Source organism: Megachile rotundata, chromosome 14 (genome assembly GCF_050947335.1).
Source record: "Megachile rotundata isolate GNS110a chromosome 14, iyMegRotu1, whole genome shotgun sequence".
NCBI lineage: Eukaryota > Metazoa > Arthropoda > Insecta > Hymenoptera > Megachilidae > Megachile > Megachile rotundata.
The window spans coordinates 6,581,030-6,607,442 of NC_134996.1; the positions used below are offsets into that span (position 1 = coordinate 6,581,030).

Here is a 26,413-nt window from a genome sequence, read left to right on the forward strand (position 1 = left end):
GTCCGCTGCATTTACTTCGGCTGCTGCGATTCGCGAAATCGCAGATTATGGACTATGCTCGGCTTCCCGCTAATGTTCATCGAATTCATTTTGTTGACGTCAATCAATTATGCGCCGTGCTGCGATCCTGGACTGCCTCCACGGTAACACTTCGAATCATCGATAGACCTATATCACGTGTTGCGTTTTCGATAATCAACTGCTGTTACGCGAGATATTCTGTCAATACAAAGATTAGAATTTCCACAGAGTCACTTCACTGTATTCATTCAATTATATTTGAATTCTCAAAGTCCAAAAATTTAAATCTCTGGGTCCAAGTTGAATCATGGACACCTATGAATGTTATCACATATTGAATTTTTGACAATTGTTTGCTATTGTACGAAATATCTAGTAGGTATAGAGATGATACAACCCTCAAGTCCCACCATCAAAAGTAACCTTCCCCATCCTCTATCACGTCTACTTTACCTAAATTGTTTATTGACTACCTTCTAAATACACAATTAAAAGAAACTATTCTAAATAAAAAACTACTACCTCCCACAAAACTGAAAAACATTTCAATATATACAGGGCATCTCACAATTAGCGTAGGTCCCTGAAATGGGGGGTAGCCGACGTGATTCTGAATAAGATTTCCCTTTGCAGAAATGGGATTCGAAGCTTCGTTTTTGAATTATTAAAGAAAAACAGGGGCCATTCAGAGTGCGAGGATAGCGCATGCGCAGATGAGTGAGTGACAACTTCGAGCCTAAACAAAATTAATATTCCTTAATATGAATTACTTGGAAATTAGGGAGTGTGAAGTTATGGCCCGTGAAAATTACAGCCAGTCGAAATTTCGGTGCGTGGAATTATGGCGCATAGAAATTTCGGCGCGTGGAAATACGGCGCGTAGAATAATGGTGCGTGGGAATTACGGTGCGTGGAAATACAGCGCGTGGAAATTACGGAGCGTGGAATTATGGCGCGTGAAAATTATAGTGCGTGGTATTATGGCGCGTTGAAATTTCGACGCGTAGAAATACAACGCGTGGAAATACGGCACGTGGGAATTATGGAGTGTGGAGTTGTAGCGCGTGAAAATTAGAATGCGTCGAAATTTCGGCGCCTAGAATTATAGCGCGATGAAATTTTGGCGCGTGGAAATTCGGTGCGTGGAATTATGGCGTGTGCAAATACAGCGCATGGAAATACAACATATGGAAATTACGGAGCGTGGAATTATGGCGCGTGAAAATTACAGTACGTGGTATTATGGCGCGTAGAAATTACAACGCGTAGAAATACAACGCGTGGAAATACGGCACGTGGGAATTACGGAGCGTGGAGTTGTGGCGTGTGAAAATTACGGCGCGTAGAACTATGGCGCGTGGAAATTCAGTGCGTGCAATTATGGCGCGTGGAAATACAATGCGTGGGAATTACGCAGGATGGAATTATGGCGCGTGAAAATAACGGTGTATTATGGCGCGTAGAAATTACAACGCGTAGAAATACAACGCGTGGAAATACGGCGCGTGGAAATTACATCGCGTGGAATTATGGCGGGTGGAAATTACGCCGCGTGGAAATCCAACGCGTGGAAATTACGGAGTGAAAAATTATATTCCTTAATAATTCAAAAACGAAGCTTCAAACCCCATTTTTGCAAAGGGAAATCTTATTCAGAATCACGTCAGCTACCCCCCACTTCAGGGACTTAAACTAGTTTCGAGACACCCTGTATAATGGTTATTTCCATATTTGCATTCATGTTGAACAATTTTGTGCAAAATGATTTTACCATATATGAATTATTTTAAATTGTAAATCATCCCCTATGGCAGCCTGTCATTTAGAAAGCCATGCAAAGCTAGGCGTTAACGCATGGTTGAAGCGTAAAATCGAAGCAGATCATAGAAGCATGTCTTCAACCCCATACAACTTCCCACCTCCGTGTTTCTTCCGTGACAGCAAAGTAGTCAAAAAGCACTCGATAGGCGACCTTAGGCTGTAGAATCATGGCTAACCGTGTATCTCGGAGTCGTCGGACTAATGCGATTGTTATTACACGTATTATCTCATCGTGAGTAATCATGTTTCACATTACCGTGGCTCGTTGCTCGATCATGCTGAAACCTCTGGTAGATCGGTGCTCGGAGAGGCAACGCTAGGAACGCCTACTCGTACGCAAATCACCGTTCGCAAACACGTGTGCACTCTTTCGACATGGTCGTACGGAAACCGAGAGTGATCCTGCACGATGTAATACACGGACGCCATGGTCTCGCCATGGGGCGAACATCGCTGCCCCTACGAACGGTTCCTGATCGCTCTGCGAATAGTTTACATGGCGCGGGGGCGTGGTACAGATGTACACAGGGATCGGAATAATACGATACGGAATTCATGAAGGAAATCGGCCCACTGATAGAGTGGTTTCGTGCTGCGTGTAACGCCACTAGAAGGCTATCATTTAATCGCCGGATGAACATGCCGCCATCGCGAATTGCCTCCTTCGGATGTCGCGTTTCACGCAACATCTCATCCGCACTATTTATTTATTTTTCATTTTTTTTTTTACCTTGTTTTCTTTAGCACTGTTTTATTCAGTATGACACTTTATTTTATTTTATAAGTATGATCAATATTATGAAGTTGCTGAACCTTTGTATGACGTTACACTTTATTTTACTTGGGGACACTACTATATTTTATTTTATTTGACACTATTAAATTTTATTTTCTTCTTCTTAGCACTGTTGTATTTAGTGTGACAATCCTACTTTATCTTATTTTATAAGTATGATTAATTTTATGAAATTGCTGAACCTTTGTATGACTGTTACACTTTATTTTACTTGGTATGACAGTACTAAATTTTATTTTATTTGACACTATTAAATTTCATCTTTTTCTCCTTAGCACTGCTGTATTTAGTGCCACTCCTACTTTATCTTATTTTATAAGTATGATTAATTTTATGAAATCGCTGAACCTTTGTATGACGCTATACTTTATTTTACTTGGTAACACTACTAAATTTTATTTTGTTTGACACTATTAAATTTTATGATCAGTGTGAAACTAGACAATTTAGTATAACACTACTGAACTTTATTTTATTTAATAAAAATATGAATTTTATTTTATTCTGTATAAAACTATACTTCATTTAGCACAAATTTTTGAAGGTTCCAAAATTCCCCAATTTTCAAATTCGTCAATCTTGAAATTCCCAAATTTTTCAAATTTTCTGACCTGAATATCTGACAACAATTCGCAACGAAATTTCGACCGGTTTTTGACAGCAGAAACGAGAACTCCGCTAATGCATGCAGAACGAGTACGTTCTCCCGTCCCCATGGGTGACTACGTGCCCGGAACGTAATGATCTTTCGAACAATAAATACTCCGAACGTCTGGTGTTTTCAATATTCTACTCATCCACGGCCATAGAGGAGGTCTTTGCCAGTGTGAAGCGTGTGAAAATAAGTAATGTAAGCTGAGAGGTCAATACGTTTGTTGAACATAGCTAGCATTGCGCTGTCCTCTCTTTGCTTCAATACAATGAAACAAAGCCGCTTTAGAATTGCACGGACCGTTTTGTACATACCGTGCCGAGCAGAAAACCTAGAACACTCGGAATAAAAGATGACTTTGTTATTCTATGTGTAAATTTAGGGACGTGTTAGACTTTCTTTCCTGCTTCCATTTTGTCCTTTTCTTCCGCTACAAACAGCCCTTAACATACAATTTCTGGTGCACGGTATGTCACGTTTATTTGAGAGCACTCACGTATTTTGAAAAATAGGAATGACATAAGGAGATATTTGTAACAATCGCAATCTAAGGATTACATTCTGTTATTTATTTAGAGTCCAAATATATTGTGAAGATTATATAGAAATTTAAAAGTGGGTCACTATATTTTTTGGTACATTTTATGTAAATAAATGTTGGAGTACGATGTTAAAAAAAAATAAAAAATTCTTAAGATATATTTTTGCACAAAATATGAAATAGCATGTTTCGGTTATTTAATCGAGTTATCGAGTTATCCTGAGTGGAGTTGTGAAGTGTTTAGTGAGGCGTAAGATAGGTTAAGATCAGTTTAGGTTAAGTTTAAATTAGATATATATTCTTAGGATTATTGGATAATCAAAATATAATCAAGGTTAACAATCCAAGTAATGAAGATTTTAAGCTGGAAGTTTAATACGTCATTAAGGTTAACATTCCAACTAATGGTGCTTTTAGGTCAGAGTTTGATTACGGTCACAATGATTAAGTTAAGGTTAAGTTGGAACAAGTATGGTTAAGTACTATTACATTTGGGTTAAGTGTAGATTAGATTACAGTTAGATAACATTAAAATTAGATAAAGGTTAGATTAACTAGACTCGCTTATGGATAGATTAGAATAGATCAACGGGTAGAATATAATTAGGTTAGGTTTGCGTAACGTCAGTGTATAATTCGCTTAATAGCGACTGCCTTAATATTAAATTAGGTTAGGTTAGGTTACATTGTATTAGTGGTCACATTGTATTAGACAAGATTTTTTCTGGATTAGACATAGTTAAGATGTCAAGATTTTTAGGTTAGATCCAAGGTTATGGTACAGTTAAATTAGGCACTGATCAGACTAGTCTGTTTAGGTTAAAATTTCACCAATGTTGAATTGCCATAGGCTAATTAATTACTTAATAGTTTGATTACATTAAAAAACCAAACTTTTTATAATAATAATAATTGCAGTAAGATATTTAAGACTTTAAATTATGTTTAAAATTTTCAGTGTTCTAAAATATCAAGTTTCAAAAATTATAATATATCAAAATCCAAAAGTAGGAACTTTTTTACCCTAACAAAATAATTCTCAATTACCCCATAACAATAGATTACAAATTGTACCACGTTACTTTAGTCCCCACGTTTTCCAGAACAGAAGTAATAACCTAATAACCTCATCATTCATTGAAACTAACTATAGGAATTTATAAAGACATTATCTAAGAAAGCTCTAACAACAAATTGGTCTAATACGAATGTAGCTATGAATATTAAAGAGAAAGTCGAAATAGAAGCTTACTTGAGCGTCCTGAATCACCAATTCATCCACCGTATGCGATTCGCATTGCGGCCAATGGCAATCAACGGAACAAAACGTTATGTAGGTGCAACAATGAAAAGAAAATGGTGTAAGGACGTCTGTGGAAGAAGCGAAAAGACGCGTTACTTTCAACACGCCATTCGTCGTTCTCCCACCAGAAGTAGGCTACAATCGTTCTCTTGGAATCTTTCGATCAAACGTAATTGGCACAATTCATTAATAAATTTCAATCTTCCACATCCGCTTATTTTACATTCCGAAACAAAACCATCGCTATTCACGCACCTAAGGTTCGTTAGAACAAGAACGAGTCTCCGCGTCAGACAGCTGTGTAATTCTTTCGACTACGCAGGGTTATTACGTAGATTAATCATTCGGACTTGTTTCTGTTTTGCCAGAGGTCGCGTGTCATTAACCGGTTGATAGATCACGCGTCCGCACTCGCAGCGATCCGTAATTCGCCTAATTTAAATCGTACGGCAAGCGGCTAAAGAAACGGGGAAACAATGTCGGGACGCTGGGAGATCAAGGCAGTTTCATTCGGAAACGATCTATCATTCTGCCGATCTTTTTCTGGATATCGATGTTGAATGACTAACGCGTGACTCACGGTACTACAAGAACAGTTGACGAGTGAGACACAAAGTAAGCTTCCGTGAACACTTTTAGTATTTCGGCAAATACATGTAATGACAATAATAACTGTTGAACGTAATAGGCACTGCCTCACTCTCTTGAGAGACGTTTGCCGACTATCATTTGAAGGTTTGGAAGATTTGGAATAAGGTGATTCGAAATTATGAGAAGATGTACGTTTTGAAATATGGAGCTTTAGTTTTAGAAATTTTGAATATTCGGAGCTTTGGAATTTGGAAAATTGAAAGTTAAAAAGGTTGCATGATCGAATTTAGAATGATCGAAATGTGCAAATGTCAGGACTTTCGAAAACTGGAGTTCAGGAACGTCAGAACATTGAAAAGTTGAAACTTTGAGTGACTCAAACTTTAGAAAGTGGGGACTTTAGAAGGTTAGAATTTTGCAAGGTTGGAACTTTTGAAAGTTGGAACATAGGGAAGGTTGGGTTTTTGGATAGTTGGAACAATGGAAGGTCGGAACTTCGAAAGATTGAACTTTTGGATGATTCAAACTTTAGAAGATGAGTACTTTGGAAGGTTAAAATATTGCATGGTTGGGACTTTGGAAGGTTAGAAGTTTGGAAGATTGAAACTTTGCAAGGTTGGAACATTGGAAGCTTGCAACATTTTAATGATGGGACTTTGGAAAATTAGAACTTTGATAGATTGAAACTTTCCGAGGTTGGAAGTTTTGAAAGTTGCAACTTTGTAATATTAAAACTTTGGAAGGTTCGAACATTGTAATGCTGGAACTTTGGAATGTTAAAACTTTGAAGGGTTGGAACTTTGGAAGGTTGGAACATTGCAATGTTGGAACTTTGGAAAGTTGGAACTTTGGAAGGTTGAAACTTTGGAATGTTAAAACTTTGGAGGGTGGGAACTTTGGCAGGTTGAAACATTGCAACGTTGAAACTTTGAAAAGTTGGAACTTTGGAATGTTAAAACTTTGGAAGGTTGGAACATTGTGATGCTGGAACTTTGGAATGTTAAAACTTTGGAAGGTTGGAACATTGCAACGTTGAAACTTTGAAAGATTAGAACTTCGGAATATTAAAACTTTGGAAGGTTGGAACATTGTAATGTTGGAACTTTGGAATGTTAAAATTTTGGAGGCTTGGAACTTTGGAAGGTTGGAACATTGCAATGTTGGAACTTTGGAAAGTTGGAAATTTGGAAGGTTGAAACTTTGGAATGTTAAAACTTTGGCAGGTTGAAACATTGCAACGTTGAAACTTTGAAAAGTTGGAACTTTGGAAGGTTGGAACATTGCAACGTTGGAACTTTGGAATGTTAAAATTTTGGAGGCTTGGAACTTTGGAAGGTTGGAACATTGCAATGTTGGAACTTTGGAAAGTTGGAAATTTGGAAGGTTGAAACTTTGGAATGTTAAAACTTTGGCAGGTTGAAACATTGCAACGTTGAAACTTTGAAAAGTTGGAACTTTGGAAGGTTGGAACATTGCAACGTTGGAACTTTGGAATGTTAAAATTTTGGAAGGTTGGAACATTGCAATGTTGGAACTTTGAAAGATTAGAACTTTGGAAGATTGAAACTTTGCAAGGTTGAAACCTTTGAAAGTTGAAATTTTTGTACATTAAAATTTTGGATGTTTGGAACTTGAGAAGGATAATAACTAGTGTGCGACCGCTCCAGCCAATACTACCGCCGAAAATACGTGTGAGGCGTCCATTTTTCTATTCTGGCCAATTGGAGTTGCTCTTCTAAACACGTCAGTCTCACGTGCCATCTCATCGGTATGTGTTTTTATACTTCTGTGTTGTGGATATTCATGAACTCGACAGTGAAAAGAATAGTATGATGAATCAGTACAGGAGAAATTGTTGTGCTTTTAACGTTGCATTATTACAAACCTGGAAATATTCATATGAATAAAGATAACTCGCAAATTTAAAACTATAGATATATCAGAGTATTAAATTTTACAGCTTTAAACCGTCAAATTTTCAAAATCAGTAATTTATAAATTTAAAAGCTAACTAATTGTGAAATCTAAAATCTTAGAAGATTCAAATCTTCATACATTTTAAAGTTAAAAAATTTGTTATTTTTCAAAGTTTACTCTTCATGCGCCAACTTGTGAGTTGACATCAGTACCATAGACTCGGACCAAACTATGGTTAGTCATAGGTTATGGTTATGATTCCTATGGTTAGTCATCCTATGGTTAGTCAAACTCCATCCCTAGATATCACCCTTTCTTTATCGTTGTAAACCCCTCGCGCTATGATTTGTTAAGTGTGTCAGAACTAACTAATCACATCTGCAATATTAAAATAATCAAACAAAGTTGAAATACCATGTTAATTTAGTATTATGCAATCACTGACTATACAAATGATTGAACTCCAAATTCCACATTAAAAATTCGAATAAGATTGATCACAGCCGAAGTACGAAAGCGTCACGAATCAGAATAGTGCAAGGGGTTAATACTCATTTCCACCACAAAAAGCTATAAAATCTCGAAAGCAGAAGTTTGAAAGTCATCGCGAACATTTACCGTATTAATTAACTTCGTGAACCTTCCTTGAAGCCGTATGTCGAGCTCGGAATCCAATATCGAATCTCAAGGTTGATGAAAAAAGAAACTGAATCTATATTTGTGTGGCAGCTTAATTATCTATGCGGACCGATCGAGGAGACACGGAAGAATCGACATCGTATTTTCACGCTGTTATATCCCATTACTCTGCCGGAAGAAGCCGGCTGAAGAAGGTAATGGAGTGACGGTTGTAACGAGATTCAAGCGACTGGAATTCGGGATGATGGTAAAGCGGATTCGAAGAAATCTTTCGAGACTTTCGTCGCGTTCAATGAACGAGCTTGTATTACCGGAATGCGAAAGATTTTAAGTAAGAGCATTCACGTTGCACTTATGAGAGTAACTCTTACATGCGGTATGAAGATAACTTTTCGACTATAATTTTACCCTCTGCACACTGAAGGACTCGCGGACGCCATTCGGCTTTTACTTTGCGGTTGAAAATTTCATTGGGTAGTATTTTTGTGCTTAATGAATTTTATCAAATATTTTCGCAATATTTTGTTGTATTTATTGTGCATAATTTCAAGCACTTAAGAGGAGTGCAATTAGGCGAATTTTTTATAATGCAGGATTACTATGAAAATCTCAACGTTATGCATAGGTAATACAATTTGAAATATGTATAGTCACTATAAATATAGTGAAAGACAAAATAGTGCTAATTGATATTAGATGAAAAATAAAAATGAAGGATCATAAATTTCTTATTTTAAGATACATAAATTAAAGTTTTGTTAAGATGTATGTCTATTTTTATTGAGATAAATTGTGTAAAATAGTTCACGTATCACCATTTTTTATTTTTATGTGTTGCTTTCAATTTAAAAATAAATTCTTCAAACGTCTATTAATTAAGCTAGTCTATCATTTAATAATAAATGAATAACTTCAATCGAACGAACAAATTACCTATAAATTAAATTAAAAAATACCAATTTCCATAGGCAAATTTAACTAAATGAAATTTTAAACACATTATTATTTAGATTCATTGTCACATTTCAATAATCAATAAAAGCTAAATTAATGAATAAAATTGGTCTCAAAATTCCAGAAATGAAAAATAAAATTAATTCTGAATCATTAGAAATAAAAAATAGAATTAGTCTTGAAATTCCAGGAACAAAAAAACCAAGTTTACAAATTTTATATAAATTATTGTATTTAACGTAACCAGTAGATTGATTACTTTATTTCAGGAATGTTATGTAAGACTATATTTGTGTAGTATTCTTCACTGTACTCGGTTTAACCCCATATGCTATATGTGCTACGTTACTCTACATCTACGTCATCAAATCTACTTTCGACACAAAAACTAAATAAACTGCACAAGACTTCAGTTGCTCTTAGATTTGTACTTAAATATCTGCCTGAAAGTCTGACCACCACAACAGTTAGAAAAAAGCAGACGCAAAAACATTTAGGGCGAAGCAGCATCTCCTCCCCTAATCTCAGTGCGGACAGTTGGCGCGTACAAAGCGGGTTCCCCGTAAGAACTGCCTGTAATGTCTAGTCGTACACGTAACACGATTCGTATTTCGTCGTCACAACGAGCTGTGCTTGCTCGATCGGAATGAATTCCATTCGACGGGGACCGAGTAAAGGCGACGACATTTCCGACATATAGTCGTAGCCAGGCTACTTGTGCCCTCTTGCACGCTCCCGTAGCTGTGCCCGAGAAATTCCGACAAGAGGTCTCGTTAAAGATTCACCTAGCCCACGTCGACCGGATTAAGGTCGGACGAACCCACTTTACGAATAGTGATTTTCCAAATGCATGTGTGTACGTGTACATCCCCGCGATGGCATATTTAAAGGGAATTATACAGGGCGCTTCAAAGAGACGTAACTGTTAGATCTTATGCATGTTACTGCAAAACTCAGGACAAGGTTTTAGGGGTGTAAGTTTTTAAGGCTGCAAGTTTTTAGGGATGCAAGTTTTTAGCTATGGAATTTGGAAGATTGGAAGTTAAGAAGGTTGAATGATCGAATTTAGAATGATCGAAATGTACAAATGTCAAGACTTTCGAAAATTGGAATTCAGGAACGTCAGGACATTGGAAAGTTGAAACTTTGGGTGATTCAAACTTTGGAAAGAGGGGACTTTGGACGGTTAGAATTTTGGGAGGTTGGGACTTTTGAAAGTTGGAACATAGGGAAGGTTGGGTTTTTGGATAGTTGGAACAGTGGAAGGTCGGAACTTCGAAAGATTGAACTTTTGGATGATTCAAACTTTAGAAGATGAGTACTTTGGAAGGTTAAAATATTGCATGGTTGGGACTTTGGAAGGTTAGAAGTTTGGAAGATTGAAACTTTGCAAGGTTGGAACATTGGAAGCTTGCAACATTTTAATGATGGGACTTTGGAAAATTAGAACTTTGATAGATTGAAACTTTCCGAGGTTGGAAGTTTTGAAAGTTGCAACTTTGGAATATTAAAACTTTGGAAGGTTGGAACATTGTAATGCTGGAACTTTGGAATGTTAAAACTTTGAAGGGTTGGAACTTTGGAAGGTTGGAACATTGCAATGTTGGAACTTTGGAAAGTTGGAACTTTGGAAGGTTGAAACTTTGGAATGTTAAAACTTTGGAGGGTGGGAACTTTGGCAGGTTGAAACATTGCAACGTTGAAACTTTGAAAAGTTGGAACTTTGGAATGTTAAAACTTTGGAAGGTTGGAACATTGTGATGCTGGAACTTTGGAATGTTAAAATTTTGGAGGCTTGGAACTTTGGAAGGTTGGAACATTGCAATGTTGGAACTTTGGAAAGTTGGAACTTTGGAAGGTTGAAACTTTGGAATGTTAAAACTTTGGAGGGTGGGAACTTTGGCAGGTTGAAACATTGCAACGTTGAAACTTTGAAAAGTTGGAACTTTGGAATGTTAAAACTTTTGAAAGTTGGAACATAGAGAAGGTTGGGTTTTTGGATAGTTGGAACAGTGGAAGGTCGGAACTTCGAAAGATTGAACTTTTGGATGATTCAAACTTTAGAAGATGAGTACTTTGGAAGGTTAAAATATTGCATGGTTGGGACTTTGGAAGGTTAGAAGTTTGGAAGATTGAAACTTTGCAAGGTTGGAACATTGGAAGCTTGCAACATTTTAATGATGGGACTTTGGAAAATTAGAACTTTGATAGATTGAAACTTTCCGAGGTTGGGACTTTTGAAAGTTGGAACATAGGGAAGGTTGGGACTTTGGAAAGTTGGAACAGTGGAAGGTCGGAACCTTGAAAGATCGAACCTTCGGATGATTCAAACTTTAGAAGATGAGTACTTTTGGAAGGTTGGAATATTGTGTGGTTGGGACTTTGGAAGGTTGGAACATTGCAATATTGGGACTTTGAAAGATTAGAACTTTGGAAGAATGAAACTTTGCAAGGGTGGAACTTTTGAAAGTTAAAACTTTGAAATGTTAAATCTTTGGAAAGTTGGAACTTTGGAAGGTTGGAATATTGCAACGTTGGAACTTTAAAAAGTTGGAACATTGGAATGTTAAAACTTTGAAAGGTTGGAACATTGCAATGTTGGAACTTTAGAAGATTAAAATTTTGGAAGATTGAAACTTCGCAAGGTTAAGGCTGCAAGCTTTTAGGTGTTTCACGGTTTTTCATTCACATTTGTATCTTTAGATCAATTCTTTACTCCTAGCAACAATAAGACTGCAGTCATTATATTCTAACGATGTTTTGGTAGGTTAGTCACATCTAGTTGTCAGCTCGCTGGGGTATTCGCACTCCTAGGACCCTCAGTAACCACCTTCAGGCACTTTTGACAATTCTTCTAGGGGTTTTGGCTCATTCTAAGAAAGTTTACTCCTCTAACAAAAGGTCGTATCTGCTACGGTTTCGCTTGTACGTGTGTAGGCATGGTAGAGTTAATGTTTTATAGTACTCTGACGTCTGACATAATATTGTGAGGTAACGTACCATTTGCAATTAAACGTACCAAATCGAAAAAAATGTCAAATATTCAGAAGAAAACAGATTTGGAAGCTTGATATAATTTCCCACTAAATGTACAAAACATTTTAAAACTACATATCATGAAGTTTGACAACTTTTTGTCAGATTTAGGAAATTAAATCTAGAAGCTTGATACCAAATACGAATTGTAGTAAAATGTACATATGAAACTTGTAATTAAATGAAATTATGAAAATTTCATAATCTTTGTGAACAAATTAATATTTTTATGAGTTAAAGAAGTAAATTGCAACGTTTATGAAAAGGAATGGAAAAGTTCATGAAAATGTGATACAATAGAAGTCTAACGCATCTGCTAGCCCCTGTTTACCGTTGGAACTTCACACAGCACCAGATGTTGCTTTTTGATCCATCTAATTAACATCTGCAGGGTTGTATAAATAATACCGGTGATCAATCTTTCGGAACAGGTGAGAGTCGAAAGAAGAGGCAGTAGTTAGCGTTCGTAGGCAGTCAGACATAATCACAGACGGCCATACAGAGAAACTTGGCACGCGCGTTTTCGTACGCGTGCTACTAATTAAGCTGGTTAACAAGGCTGGATATTACGACGAGTATATTCGAGGCAGCAGCCGGTTCTCTTCACGCTGAAACTGGATATCGGTGCAGTTAAGAACAAATCTGACTGTTCTAAGAATTTATGAATTTGGGAAATTTGGGCGTTTGGAGATTTAGGTGGAAGATCTGGAATACAGTTTATGTGGAATATTTATCATATGCAGAAATTTAGAAATTGGGGGAAATTTGGGGAGGGAAAGAAATGTACAATATTTGTAAATTTATAGAATTGGGGGAAATTTGGGGAGGGAAAGAAATTTACAATATTTGTAAATTTATAGAATTGGCAATTTGAGATATTTAAAAATGTGAGAATTTAGAAACTTTGAAATATCAGAATTTGAAATCATCAAATGTAAAAATTGGAGATTTTGAAATTTGGCCATTTGGAGATTTAGAAACTTGAAATTCTAAAATTACAGAAAAATTATAAATTTAGGAACTTGAATTTAGATAAAAAAATCGAAAATTTTGAAATACTGGAATTTCAAGAATTTGAGATTTTGGAAGGTAAAAGCTTGAGAATACAAAAATTTCAAAAATGTAGGAATTTGGAAAAAATTTATAAAATAAGAATTTCGATATGTAAGAATTTAAAAATATTTAAATTTCGAAATGCATGAAGTTGAGAACTCAGAAGTCTCAAAATTCAACAATTTGAAAATGCAAAATCTTGAAAATGAAAATCAATAATTTGAAAATGCAAAATCTTTTGCAACAAAAAATACAAGAATTTAGAAATCTAAGATATCGAAAAATTAAGGAATTAAAAAATTGTCAAATTCAGAGATGCACCCTTATCTGAAGACCCACGACGCAACCAAGCATACAACTGAGTAAAACAGTTTTCGCCATTTCGCTGCAACGAAAAGTCACGACAACGTCTTGTGCGACAGTTGCACAGGATGCCTGTTGTGCGAACAAAGTTCGACGAATTCCGTCTAATTGACCCACGTACAAAGACAAAGTTTAACCGAACAACGGGGGACAAGTTTCAGAAACAGTGACTTCTATTTGACCTCGTAATGTCTATCGTTCACCTGCAGATAGCTGCACGAAATTGGGTTTTTTTGGGGGTCAAATCCACTACAATTTTTATCTCAATTCAATTTAATTACTGTACTATACGATTAGTTATTAATTATTGTATTACATGTTCAGAGGAATTAATTTGAAACTTATATTTACTTTACAAAAATTACTGATAATAATATAATAGAAATAATTATTCATAACAAAACAAAATGGAAATAAATTTTTACTGCTTCATTTTATTTTAACTGAAATATTAATGACTTTACAACACATGGACTGCTACACTGAAGCAATTAGAAATTGCATCCAGTAGTGTTTTAAGTTTGAATAAATTTTTAATAATACACTTGTTAGATCAGTATAGAAACATGTGTTAGTTATATATGGGGTGACGTGCTGTCATAATATTAAAGAAAAAGCAATGATAAATTTTATGCAAAAATGACAATTTTCATGAAAGTTGAAAACTTTTATAATTTCAATGAAAATTTACAATTTTCTACAATTATGAGAGTTTATTCTGCACACTTTTGATGAAAGTTTGCTATTTTATACCATTTTCATGAAAGTTTACAATTTTCTACAATTATAAAGAAAGTTTGCATCATTGTACTCTTCGCAAAAGTTTACAATTTGTACAATCTTGATGAAAGTTTATTTCACACAACTTTGATGAAAGTTTACAAGTCTGTATAACGCAATTCCGTAATATGAAAGTATATAATTTTGTACAAATTTTATGAAGGCCTACGAAATTCGGGATTGTGAAATTTATATTTTAATTCAGAATTTTAGATATTTATTCAGATATATTTTACAATTTGTGTTTGCTTTGGCACTTTGATAATGAAAATAAAAATCATTCAATGAATTTCGAAGTTAAATATTTGAGAATCCGGAATTTAAAGTCAAGAATTGAGAAATAAAAAGACTGAAAGGTAATTCCGTTTTGAAATTCTAAGAATGTACAGCACTTAACCTTTCAAGTTATTTAATCCTACTCTTTGCCGTTCATTATACATACGATACAAATTACATAATTCTTCAATTAGTAGCAATTAAAAGGTCTAACATTTCTCTCATTCAAAGCTCCCCTTCCGCGACCAATTAAAATGGCTGCATTCCGTGAATTGTTTGAAGCTGTTCAAGTTCCAAAACGGCTGAATTACACAATGATATGGTGGAAAATGGTTTGATATTGTCGAAAATCCGTGTCGAGAAGTCAAATCATTGTACTTGGTTCTCGTTTTACGTCGCCTGTTACTCAACGGGGGCTAATTTTAACGAGATTAATTAAAGTGGTGTACGAAGCCCTCGACAAAGGACCGGTACTCCTCTAGGTGCACTCATTGTGGTCTTAGTGGTAATTTCAGAAGGATGTGGTAGCTTTCATAGCAGGGATTTCTTTGATCTCCCTTTAATTCCAGCGAATAAATAAATTAAATTAAACGACGCTCTAATTTGTCACTTCTCGCTACGGTTTTTCCTTTGGATCTTTCTCAAAAGGAATAAATTAATACTAAATGTAATGTTCTTTAATGTCTCGATATACTTGCACATTTTGGAGCTTAGTTTAGCAATTTCATAACTTCCAAATGCTGCTTTAGAGTGGATGCTTCTTTGAAATAATGTAACGATGCTCTATGATAATAAATAATATTTAATAACACTTCATGATTGTATGAATTATTTACTATTTTTAGTAGTTGTATTATTTAACATATCATTGAGTCTTCAGAAAAAATTTTACAAAAATTTTAAGTTTCATAAAAATTGCACAGTTATGAACTTTCATAAAAAAGCAAGAAAATTTTACAGCAATGTAAATTGTCACAAAAAGTGATTTTTAAACTTTCATGAAAATTATAAAAAGATGTAGTCTTTCATAAAAATTGTGCAATTTTGAACTTTCATAAAAATTCAACAAAATTTTGCAACAATGTAAATTGTCACAAAAAGTGATTTTCAAACCTCATAAAACATTTTTTATATAAATACCACAAAATATTATTCATTGAATTCATCAAGGTATCCAGTGCAATAAATTACTCTATATAAATACTTTCATACAAAAATCTACTATACTCAATTCCAGAATATAAATCATACGCATGCATCTGTTATTGAGAAATCGCTCAAAGTAGCAAAATTACCGAGCAATTTCTCCGAATTGCATAAAGTACAGTTAGAGAGTAAGGCCTTTGCATACTTCAAGCGACCTTGGCAAATTTGACGTCGTTTGTAAAGGTCACGACGTATCGTTCGCCGGAAGATTGGTGTTTACGGAAAGCAATCTTGTCGGGCTCGGTAACAATGTAGTTACCGTAATCGGTTGTACGAGTAAGAAAGCTGAACGGGTAGAACGACCGGAGGACAAAACAAGTACAAGAAGAAAACGTTCGTCTCCGTTGCGGGAGAAAATTATAAACTGTGCAAACCAAGGTAATCCAAGGACAAAAATGATTGCGGTTGCAAGTCGACGGGTTTGCGAACAATGCCATTGAAATGGAATGGCATGATTTCGCTATAATACTCGTGACGGTCTAACCTGTAACAGGTAGCTGTTTACGATTTTTATTTTTATTTGCAGGTCGCGAAATTTTGATGTAAAGAATTTTTTCAATTTTAGAGTTTGTGCTTTTAAGAAATTTTAATATTTTTTGGGGGAGATTTAAGTAGTTTTAATTTGTGATTTTTGATAATTTGAGGATTATACAAATTTTAGGTTAGATTAGGAATTTGTGGATTTATAGGTATATTATACTTGTAGGATTTATTATATTGGACTTGTAGATTTACAGATTTACTGAATTGTAGATTTACAGATCTATAAATTGACAGATTAGCATTTTGTAATTTTACAAATTTACAGTTTTACAGATTTTAAAACTTATAAAATTATAGGTCCTCAAGTTTACACGTTTACAAGGTTATTTTACAGATTTATAAAATCATAAATTTACAAATTTACAAATCTACAAATCTACAAATCTACAAATCTACAAATTTACAAATTTACAAATTTACAAATTTACAAATTTACAAATTTACAAATTTACAAATTCATAAATTCACAAATTCACAAATTTACAAATTTATAAATTCAAAAATTCAAAAATTCACAAATTCACAAATTTACAAATATACAGCTCTCCAAATTATAAATCTAGAAATTTACAAAATTGGATATTTCCATATTTGAATTTTTAGTTGAAAAACTTTCAAATCCAAATGTCTACAATAATTTAGAATTTTGGAAATTTGTAAACTTGAAAATCTAGAAATATAAATACCTATACTAATTTTTCTAAAATACCAAGTTCAATTTCAATGTAACCAAATTTACAAACTTTTAATTTTTTGAAAATTTACAAATCTACACACACACTTAATGCTCCACAATTTACAAATGTACAGATTTTCAAACACTCTATTTTTCATATTTATAAACTAACAAACTAAAAATCATAAACATTTAACAACAAAGAAATTTCAAATTTTCAAGTTGTTATTTTTATTTCAATTTCTGAATACCAACTCTCTTCATTTACTAATTACTAATAAACTGCGAACATTTACGCTTAATTACATACTGTTTACGTATTCACAGAAATATTTTAATTAAACAAGTATGAAACGGAAGAGTATTCAAAATGTATGAATGATGAAAATAATTAAAAATCGCGTAATAATTACCCGCATAAATTTACATGATTTCCAATTATACATTTCGTACTCGTACAATAATAACACTGTCCAACAAATTTAAACTTTTTTTATGTTTTCCAATACCCATTGGGTGATCCTTGTAGAGTTTCTCGTCCTGAACAAGAATCCGAAAACCGAATTGCTCTATCACCCTCAGTTTTTGAAAAACACGAGCTTTTGTAAAAACACGTGTTTTGGGTAGAAAATGCGATATTGCGAGGAAACTAAAAAAGCTAGGACATTCAAATTAATTTTAAAAGATAGGGGAGAGTTTCCCGATTAAATTGGTATATATAATTGTTATATTGCATAATTCTAAGTGGGTGTAAATATTGATGAAAGTTTAAAAAACGGCCGTGGTACGCATTTCCTACGTATTATTTTTGCATTTTTAGAAAAAGTTATTTGTCTAGCGCGAATTCGCTATACAGGATCGAATTCTATGGACATTTCTGATTAAGAAACTATACGGGGTAAGTGTTGTAGCTGTATGCAATTCCTGTAAATCGAAAAAATATCTGCCGGGAGCACGCACGCGGCGTTTTGCCGCCAGGCGGCCATAGCTCGCTCTCCTCGCCGAGTCAGTGCCGTAGCTACGCGCAATCAACATCAATGATGGGGCTTAATATGCATCCACTTTTTATATTTACAATGTTTAATTTTTTTTAATATTATTATTTCATAATTATTATTATTAATATTTTGTTATTATTCGTTATTATTTTTAGCTACCAACGATACAATTATAAAATATTATAATTCAAAATTAAAAAATCAAATGATTGACAGTTTTGAAATCTGTTTATAATATAGAAAAAATAAAATGTATACAATAGAAAGTTTTTCTATATTATAAACAGATTTCAAATCTGTCAATCATTTGATTTTTTAATTTTGAATTATAATATTTTATAATTGTATCGTTGGTAGCTAAAAATAATAACGAATAATAACAAAATATGAATAATAATAATTATGAAATAATAATATTAAAAAAAATTAAACATTGTAAATATAAAAAGTGGATGCATATTAAGCCCCATCATTGATGTTGATTGCGCGTAGCTACGGCACTGACTCGGCGAGGAGAGCGAGCTATGGCCGCCTGGCGGCAAAACGCCGCGTGCGTGATCCCGGCAGATATTTTTTCGATTTACTGGAATTGCATACAGCTACAACACTTACCCCGTATAGTTTCTTAATCAGAAATGTCCATAGAATTCGATCCTGTATAGCGAATTCGCGCTAGACAAATAACTTTTTCTAAAAATGCAAAAATAATACGTAGGAAATGCGTACCACGGCCGTTTTTTAAACTTTCATCAATATTTACACCTATTTAGAATTATGCAATATAACAACTATATATACCAATTTATTCAGGACACTCTCCTCTATCTTTTAAAATTAATTTGAATGTCCTAGCTTTTTTAGTTTCCTCGCAATATCGCATTTTCTACCCAAAACACGTGTTTTTACAAAAGCTCGTGTTTTTCAAAAACTGAGGGTGATAGAGCAATTCGGTTTTCGGATTCTTGTTCAGGACGAGAAACTCTACAAGGATCACCCAATGGGTATTAGAAAACAAAATTCGTGTTGAACAGTGTAATTGGAGAATGTTTCGTTGCTAATGAAACGTCAATTTCAGTCTTTCGGGAGTTTCGTGTGATTTAATTATTGCCAGTTGCCCGCAGTGTCTCGGTTCGTACCAAATTTCAGATTGAAACTATGGAGTCGATTAATAGTTTGTCTCTGTAGCAATAAGAGAAGTCACGTGACACTGGAGTCATGGTTCCTGAATTAGTTTAATTGCTTTCAAGATTACATACAAATACCAAGTTTTTAATATTTGAGTGTTTAACAATTTAGGTCATTGGTAATTTTAAAATTTCATACATTTTGTTAATTATTTATGAAGATTTATAATTTTGTGCAATTCTTCTGAAAATTGACATTTTTGTATAAAGTATGCTGTTCATGAAAGAATGAAGTTTTTACACTTCTTATGAAGGTTTACAATTCTGTACATATTTTATGAACGTTTACAATTTTATTCAATTTTTATGAATATTTACAATTTTGTGTAATTCTTATGAACGTTTAAAATTGTAGAGTATACTAGATTTTGAAAGAAGTATTTATATATGGTGATTCACTGAACTGGATACCTTGATGAATTCAATGAAGTATATTTTGTGGTATTTATATAAAAAATGTTTTTTTATACAGAAGTTACATAGTTCACATTGATGAGTTGTAGGATTAGGGTTAATAAAAAATGTAAATATAGTATCAACAAAATTATGAAATTAAAATTAATAAATGTTATAAAATTGAAATTAATAAAAATCATAAAAATAGAGTTAGTATAAGTGATAAGATTAAGTTAATGAAAGTTATGAAATTGGAATTATTATGAATTATGAAATTAAAATTAATGAAAGTTACAAAATTAAAATTGATAAAAGCTACAAAATTAAAATGATCAATGATATAAAATTAGAATTAAAAAAAGTCATAACATAAAAATTAATAAATGCTATAAAAATAGAATTAATAAAAGTTGTCCATTTGAAATGAATAAAAGTTTAATAATAAAAATTAGCAAATAATATTAATCAAGAATTAATACCTACAAAATTAAAATGAATAAAAGTCATAAAATTAAAATTAGTAAATGTTATAAAAATAGAACGAAAAAAGTCCTAAAATCAGAATTAACGAAAAACATAAAATCAAACTTATAAAAAATTATAAATCTTATAAAATTACTGTTATGTATATATTTTTGTTGTTCATTTCTAAACTATCAAAATTAACAACAATTAATTATAACTTACGTGTAGAAGAATCGAACATTTTCAAAATCCCATCAAGGAGGCTTCAAATGTCTTACCTGAAAAAAATTTAAAATCGACTCTTTATTAAAAATTCAAAAATTCATGTTATATAGTAATTATAATATCATCTAATTATAATTATAATATCATGGTTGACTATTGTATTTGTACCTCCACAGCATCACTGATTAGAACAAAAGTGAAAATTTGAGACAAAATCAGAAACAAACAATTGATTCCAAAAAAAGATTTGAATAACAATGCTGCAAGTAACATGGACACAATACTGATGCACAGTGGTCGTAGAAATATAGCGTGGTCGTAAATCTCGTCGATCTGTAAACGACACGTGTATCGTTCACGCTTGACTGCTTCAGAAGATGAGAAATGCTGATAATGAGCTCGAGTCGATGTTCAGTGTCGTACGATGTCGATGACCATATTCATTCATCAAAGTATTATTGTCTTTTTTTCTCTTGCTGATATCAGTCTACAGAAAGTTGAGGTTCTGACAAACATTCCAAGTACATATTCAAAATTTATGGTCATAATACTGAATGAACTTGATTAATATTAAACTTTCAGAATTTCCAATTTCCAGAGATTAAAAAATGTATATTTCGGAATTTGCAAATTTGGGAAATTTTAAGACTGCAATTGTAAATGTTTGAAGTCGTGAAAACAAAATTTCACTATTCGAAAATTCCAAAATTTAAAAACCCAAGATTCCTAAATTTCTAAATGCTCAGCACTCAAAATTCAAAAATTAAAGAATTCAAAAATTCCTTCATTCAATACAAAAGTTCAAAATTCGAAATTTTCAAGTATCTGAAATTAAAAAGTTTCAAAACATAAAAATTTCAAAATTCGAACACTTCAAATTTCTAAATTTCTAAACTAATATCATTACAAAATTGCTAAATTGTAAAATTCTAAAATTACAAATTTGCAAAATCATAAAATTCAAAAATGATAAAGTTGGAAAATCGCAAAATCCTAACATTACAAAATTGCATAATCACGAAATTCTAAAATGACAATGTTGCATAATCACAGATTTCTAAACTGACAATGTTGCAAAGCCACAAAATTCTGCAATGATAAAGTTGCAAAATCACGAAATTCGTAAATTACAAAGTTGCAAGATCAGCCAATTGTAAAATGACAAAGTTGTAAAATCACAAAATTCTAAAGTGGCAAAGTTGCAGAATCGCAAAAATCTAAACTGACAAAGCTGGGAAATCACGAAATTCTAACATTATAAAGTCGCAAGATCTGAAAATTGGAAATTATAAAGTTGCAAGATCAGCCAATTGTAAAATGACAAAGTCGCAAAATCATAAAATTCTAAAATGGCAAAGTTGCAAAATTCCAAAATTCTAAAATGACAAAGTTGCAAAATCACGAAATTCTAAATTGGCAAAGTTACAAAATCACTTAATTCTAAAATGACAAAGTTGCAAAATCACGAACACCTAAAATTACCAAGTTGCAATTTTACATACTTCTAAAATTAATATATTCCAATCACGTCTACCGCAACTATGTCCACCGCACATAAAAAATCGCACCTACACCCTGAAACAGCAGCACTACGTATTCAGGGATCAATTTCCCCGATCAATCAAGGTAGCGCATAATTACAGATATTACGGTACCGACATGAGTCGAAGGTGCCATATTAGGAACCCATACCATAATGGAGTCCCATGCTCCACCTCTTCGCAACTATTAAACAGACAAGGTAGCGCAATGGAATCAACAGTATAGGTCAGTGGCTGGTGCATGAACATTCTTCAGGGGATCGATTAGATCGACACGCTGTCTTGTTTATATACGCCCACATACGCGAATACCAGTCCGTGACCGCGTCCCTGTTCTATCGATAGCCGCTCCTTGAATTATGGTACCACCCACCATAGCGGCGTTCGATCGCATAAATTATTCAATGGCGAACGCGCACCTGTAATGGAGCAAATCAGTTTCGTGTAAAGGTGACGGCCATGCTTGCAATTATTTCTCGCGAATCCGGTCGCGATTCCGCGAAAGAACACGGATCGGTGAACTCGATTAATAAGCCTACCTTCTGTCTATGCTGCTCTCCTTTTATTGCAATTGTTGGTAATGCGTCGCGTACGTACAGTCGATAGCAAATCTGACCACTCTGGGGACAATATGGCGATCAGGCTCATCTTGCTTCTTAATTTTTACGGATTCTGGGGTATTGGAGACATGGAGACATGGACTAAGTATAGGATTTAGGGGTACACCAGTTTTGTGAATTTTGAATTTGGGGATGTAGGGTTTTGGAATTTTTGGATTATAACACTTTGGCATGTTGGAATTTGGGTATTTTGAGACCTTATGGATTTGTACATGTTTCGAGGTATATGGAGACCATGAAAGTTTTGTACATGGGAATTTGCGGATGTAGGGATTATGAATGCTAGAATTGGGTGACGTAGTTTGGGGACATAAGTATTTGGGGATGTTGGAACTTGACCTACTATATTAAAAATTGTTAATCTACTTCTGAATACCATAGTCCCCAAATTCCTATGTCCTCAAATTGTTAACCCAGTGAATACCAATGTCCCCAAATTGTTAATCTGTTTCTGAATATCATAGCCTCAAATTCCTACGTCTCCAAATTGTTAACCCAGTGAGTACTAAAGTCCCCAAATTCCTATGTCCCCAAATTATTAACCCAGTGAGTACTAAAGTCAAAATTCCTACGTCCCCAAATTGTTAATCTACTTTTGAATACCATAGCCCCAAATTCCTTCGTCCCCAAATTGTTAATCTACTTCAGAATACCACAGTCCCCAAATTCCAATATCCCCAAATTGTTAACCCAGTGAGTATCAAAGTCCCCAAATTCCTATGTCCTCAAATTGTTAACCCAGTGAGTACCAAAGTCCCCAAATTCCTATGTCCTCAAATTATTAACCCAGTGAGTACCAAAGTCAAAATTCCTACGTCCCCAAATTGTTAATCTACTTTTGAATACCATAGCCCCAAATTCCTTCGTCCCCAAATTGTTAATCTACTTCTGAATACCACAGTCCCCAAATTCCAATATCCCCAAATTTTCAACCCACTGCGTACCAAAGTTTCCAAATTTCCATGTCTCGAAATTCCCATGGTCCCAAACTGTTCAACATTTCTAACTATCAAAGTCCCCAAACTGTCCACTCATCCGAAAATACTCAAATTCAAAAATTCCTATATGTACCAACTATATGTCCACCACATCCATCGACTGCCACATTCTCTCTAAGAAATACAGATTTGCTTCTGACTGTACATTCTCGAGAATCGAATCGCGTTTATCTTCGGCTTGTTTCCGGCCTTCACGACCGTGCGTTCGCGATATTCCTCACAAGTGTCGAATTGACACCTCGTAACTGTTTTCTCGTTCCAGCGAAAACGCTTCGCACGTATGAAGAAGCTGAAGACGTATGAAGGGTGAAACGAGTTTTTCTGATTGTTCGCTGGGGTTCCTGAACGGCAAAATCTATCAACATGTGTTGCGTTGTGTGAAATTTCAAGGTTATGGCCGATGTTTCAAACGGAGGTTTATAAAGTGCGGAGTAACGTTGGTAAATGGAGCGGAAGAGTTACAGGGGTTTTTGGATTCTTGTGAAATGAAATTTGTATTAAGAAGAAGGCACTGGACTGTTATGTTGTGTATGATAGTTCTTAAAATTTTATATAGAAAATATAGTGTAATGCTACCATTTAAGAAATCTTACAGAATTTCTGAGTTTCAAGAATGTAAACTTTTAAAATCATTAAATACCAAAATTCGAGGATTAAAAAATTTCGGGGTAGTAAAATTAAATACTTTCTAATTTTTGGAAGTGTAAAATTCCAGGTTGTTAGGGTTCTAAGATTTTGAGGTTCCAAGGTCCCAGGTTTCAAGGTTCTAGGTTCCATGGTTCTAAAATTCCAAAGTTCCAAGGTTCTAAGGTTCCAAGGTTCCAAGGTTCCAAGGTTCCAAGGTTCCAAGGTTCCGAGGTTCCAAGGTTCCAAGATCCGAAGGTTCCAAGGTTCTAAGGTTCCAAGGTTCCGAGGTTCCAAGATCCCAAGGTTCCAAGGTTCCAAGATCCAAAGGTTCCAAGGTACCAAGGTTCTAAGGTTCGAAGGTTCCAAGGTTCCAAGGTTCCAAGGCTCCAAGGTTCCAAGGTTCCAAGGTTCCAAGGTTCCGAGGTTCCAAGGTTCCAAGATCTCAAGGTTCCAAAGTTCCAAGATCCCAAGGTTCCAAGATCCCAAGGTTCCATGGTTCCAAGCTTCCAAGGTTCCAAGGTTCCAAGATCCCAAGGTTCCAAGGTTCCAAGCTTCCAAGGTTCCAAGGTACCAAGGTTCCGAGGTTCCAAGATCCCAAGGTTCCAAGGTTCCAAGGTTCCAAGATACAAAGGTTCCAAGGTACCAAGGTTCTAAGGTTCTAAGGTTCCAAGGTTCCGAGGTTCCAAGGTTCCAAGGTTCCTAGGTTTCAAGGTTCCAAGATCCCAATGTTCTAAGGACCCAAGTTTCAAGTCTCCAAAACTTTAATATTCCAAGTTTTCAGAATTCTAGGGTTTCAAGATTTCAAGGTTTTAAGGTTCTAAAATCCCAAAATTTCAAATTTCTAAGATTCCAAAATCCCAAAATTCAGATATACCACTCTCAGATCTCAGGTTCCCAAAATCTAAAAATTCCAAATTTCTAAGATTCCAAAACTCCAAAATTCAAAATTAACTAAATTCAAAAATGTCAATTTCAGATCTCAGGTTCCCAAAATTCCAAACTTCCAAATTTCTAAAATTACAAAACTCCAAAATTCAAAATTCTTTAAGTTCGAAAATACCAATTTCAGATCTCAGGTTTCCAACATTCCAAACTTCCAAATTTTTAAGGTTCCAAAATTCCAAAATTCAAAATTCCATAAATTCAGAAATACCAATCTCAAATCTCAGTTTCCCAAAAATTGCAAATCTAAAAATTTCTTAATCCCGAAATTCCAACATCCCGAATTCACAAAGTCCAAAAATCTTAAAACTCCAGCATCAAATATAGTATCAGACATAAATGCACCCACTCCAAAAAACAAACTCGACGTAAGCTTCTGCACGGACCTAATAATACCAATTCACCGGGTGACATTTATTTTCCCCAGTCGAGAAACGTATCTCGAAAAACAATTCGCTTGCTAGCCACTGTATTTTTTCCCTCCTTTTTTCCTAGTTTCAGTGATTCTGGTACAAACGACGATCGACCACGAGCGCGCGTGTAATCGAGTGACGCGCGTCTCCCGCTGACGTTTTGCTCGCAATTCGTTGGGGCAGTTTCCGCAGAGCTACCGGCACACGCGATTCTATACGCATTCAATTTGCATCGGATAAATAAAAGGCGCGATTAACGTCGGTGGGCAACGCAGAGTGTAAACGAGAGAATCAAACTGGTGTTCGAGGGACGATCGGCGCAGGGGCAAGAAGTGACCGCAGTCACTTCGATTCTATCCAGACTTCATTTCCATCCTGCTTCTTCTCTTTCAGGGACACGCCCTTCCTGGTTCAGCCACGACGTACCCTGCGGTGGTGAGATGCCAACGTTCACTTTATTATGATTATAAGGAGAACGGAGGTGAGACTCACGACTCGGGATCGGCTTCTCTTTTATGTTCATTTTTACACTCTACGACAAAACTATAAGATCGAGCGAATTTCAAATACTGTTCGTGCGCTACAAGAAGAAGTCTGGAAGGATTAAACGTGGTTAGGTTAACTTGAGATATAGAGATATAGTTAGATACATCACGCAGATCTTATTATTACCAATTTGTTGACCGATCGAGTGGTAACTCATGTCTTTTACAATTCTCCACTTTTACAGTTTTGGTTAAGTTTCAGTTTCAGTCTTATTTTTTGCGACAGAAGTATAAGAAAATCAAGCGAGTTTCAAATACTATTCGCGCGCCACAAGAAGTCTGCAAAGATGA

At 34.6% G+C, this 26,413-nt stretch overlaps 1 protein-coding gene across 7 annotated transcripts in view; it reads right to left on the bottom strand.

Annotated features, from left to right (window-relative positions):
* Atg16 (Autophagy-related 16) overlaps nt 1–26,413 on the bottom strand; it is a 792,563-nt gene that overhangs the window by 452,926 nt on the left and 313,224 nt on the right. Inside the window, exon 9 of one of the 7 annotated variants that reach the window (XM_076539817.1) lies at nt 19,253–19,345. The exons of 5 other annotated variants lie outside the window; for them this stretch is intronic. In XM_076539817.1, coding sequence (XP_076395932.1) covers nt 19,268–19,345 — 78 coding nt within the window. In that variant the 3' untranslated portion in view covers nt 19,253–19,267. Of the gene's footprint in view, nt 1–19,252; nt 19,346–20,450; nt 20,490–26,413 lie in introns of those variants that run through there. One more of the 7 variants, XM_076539821.1, reaches the window with a different exon arrangement.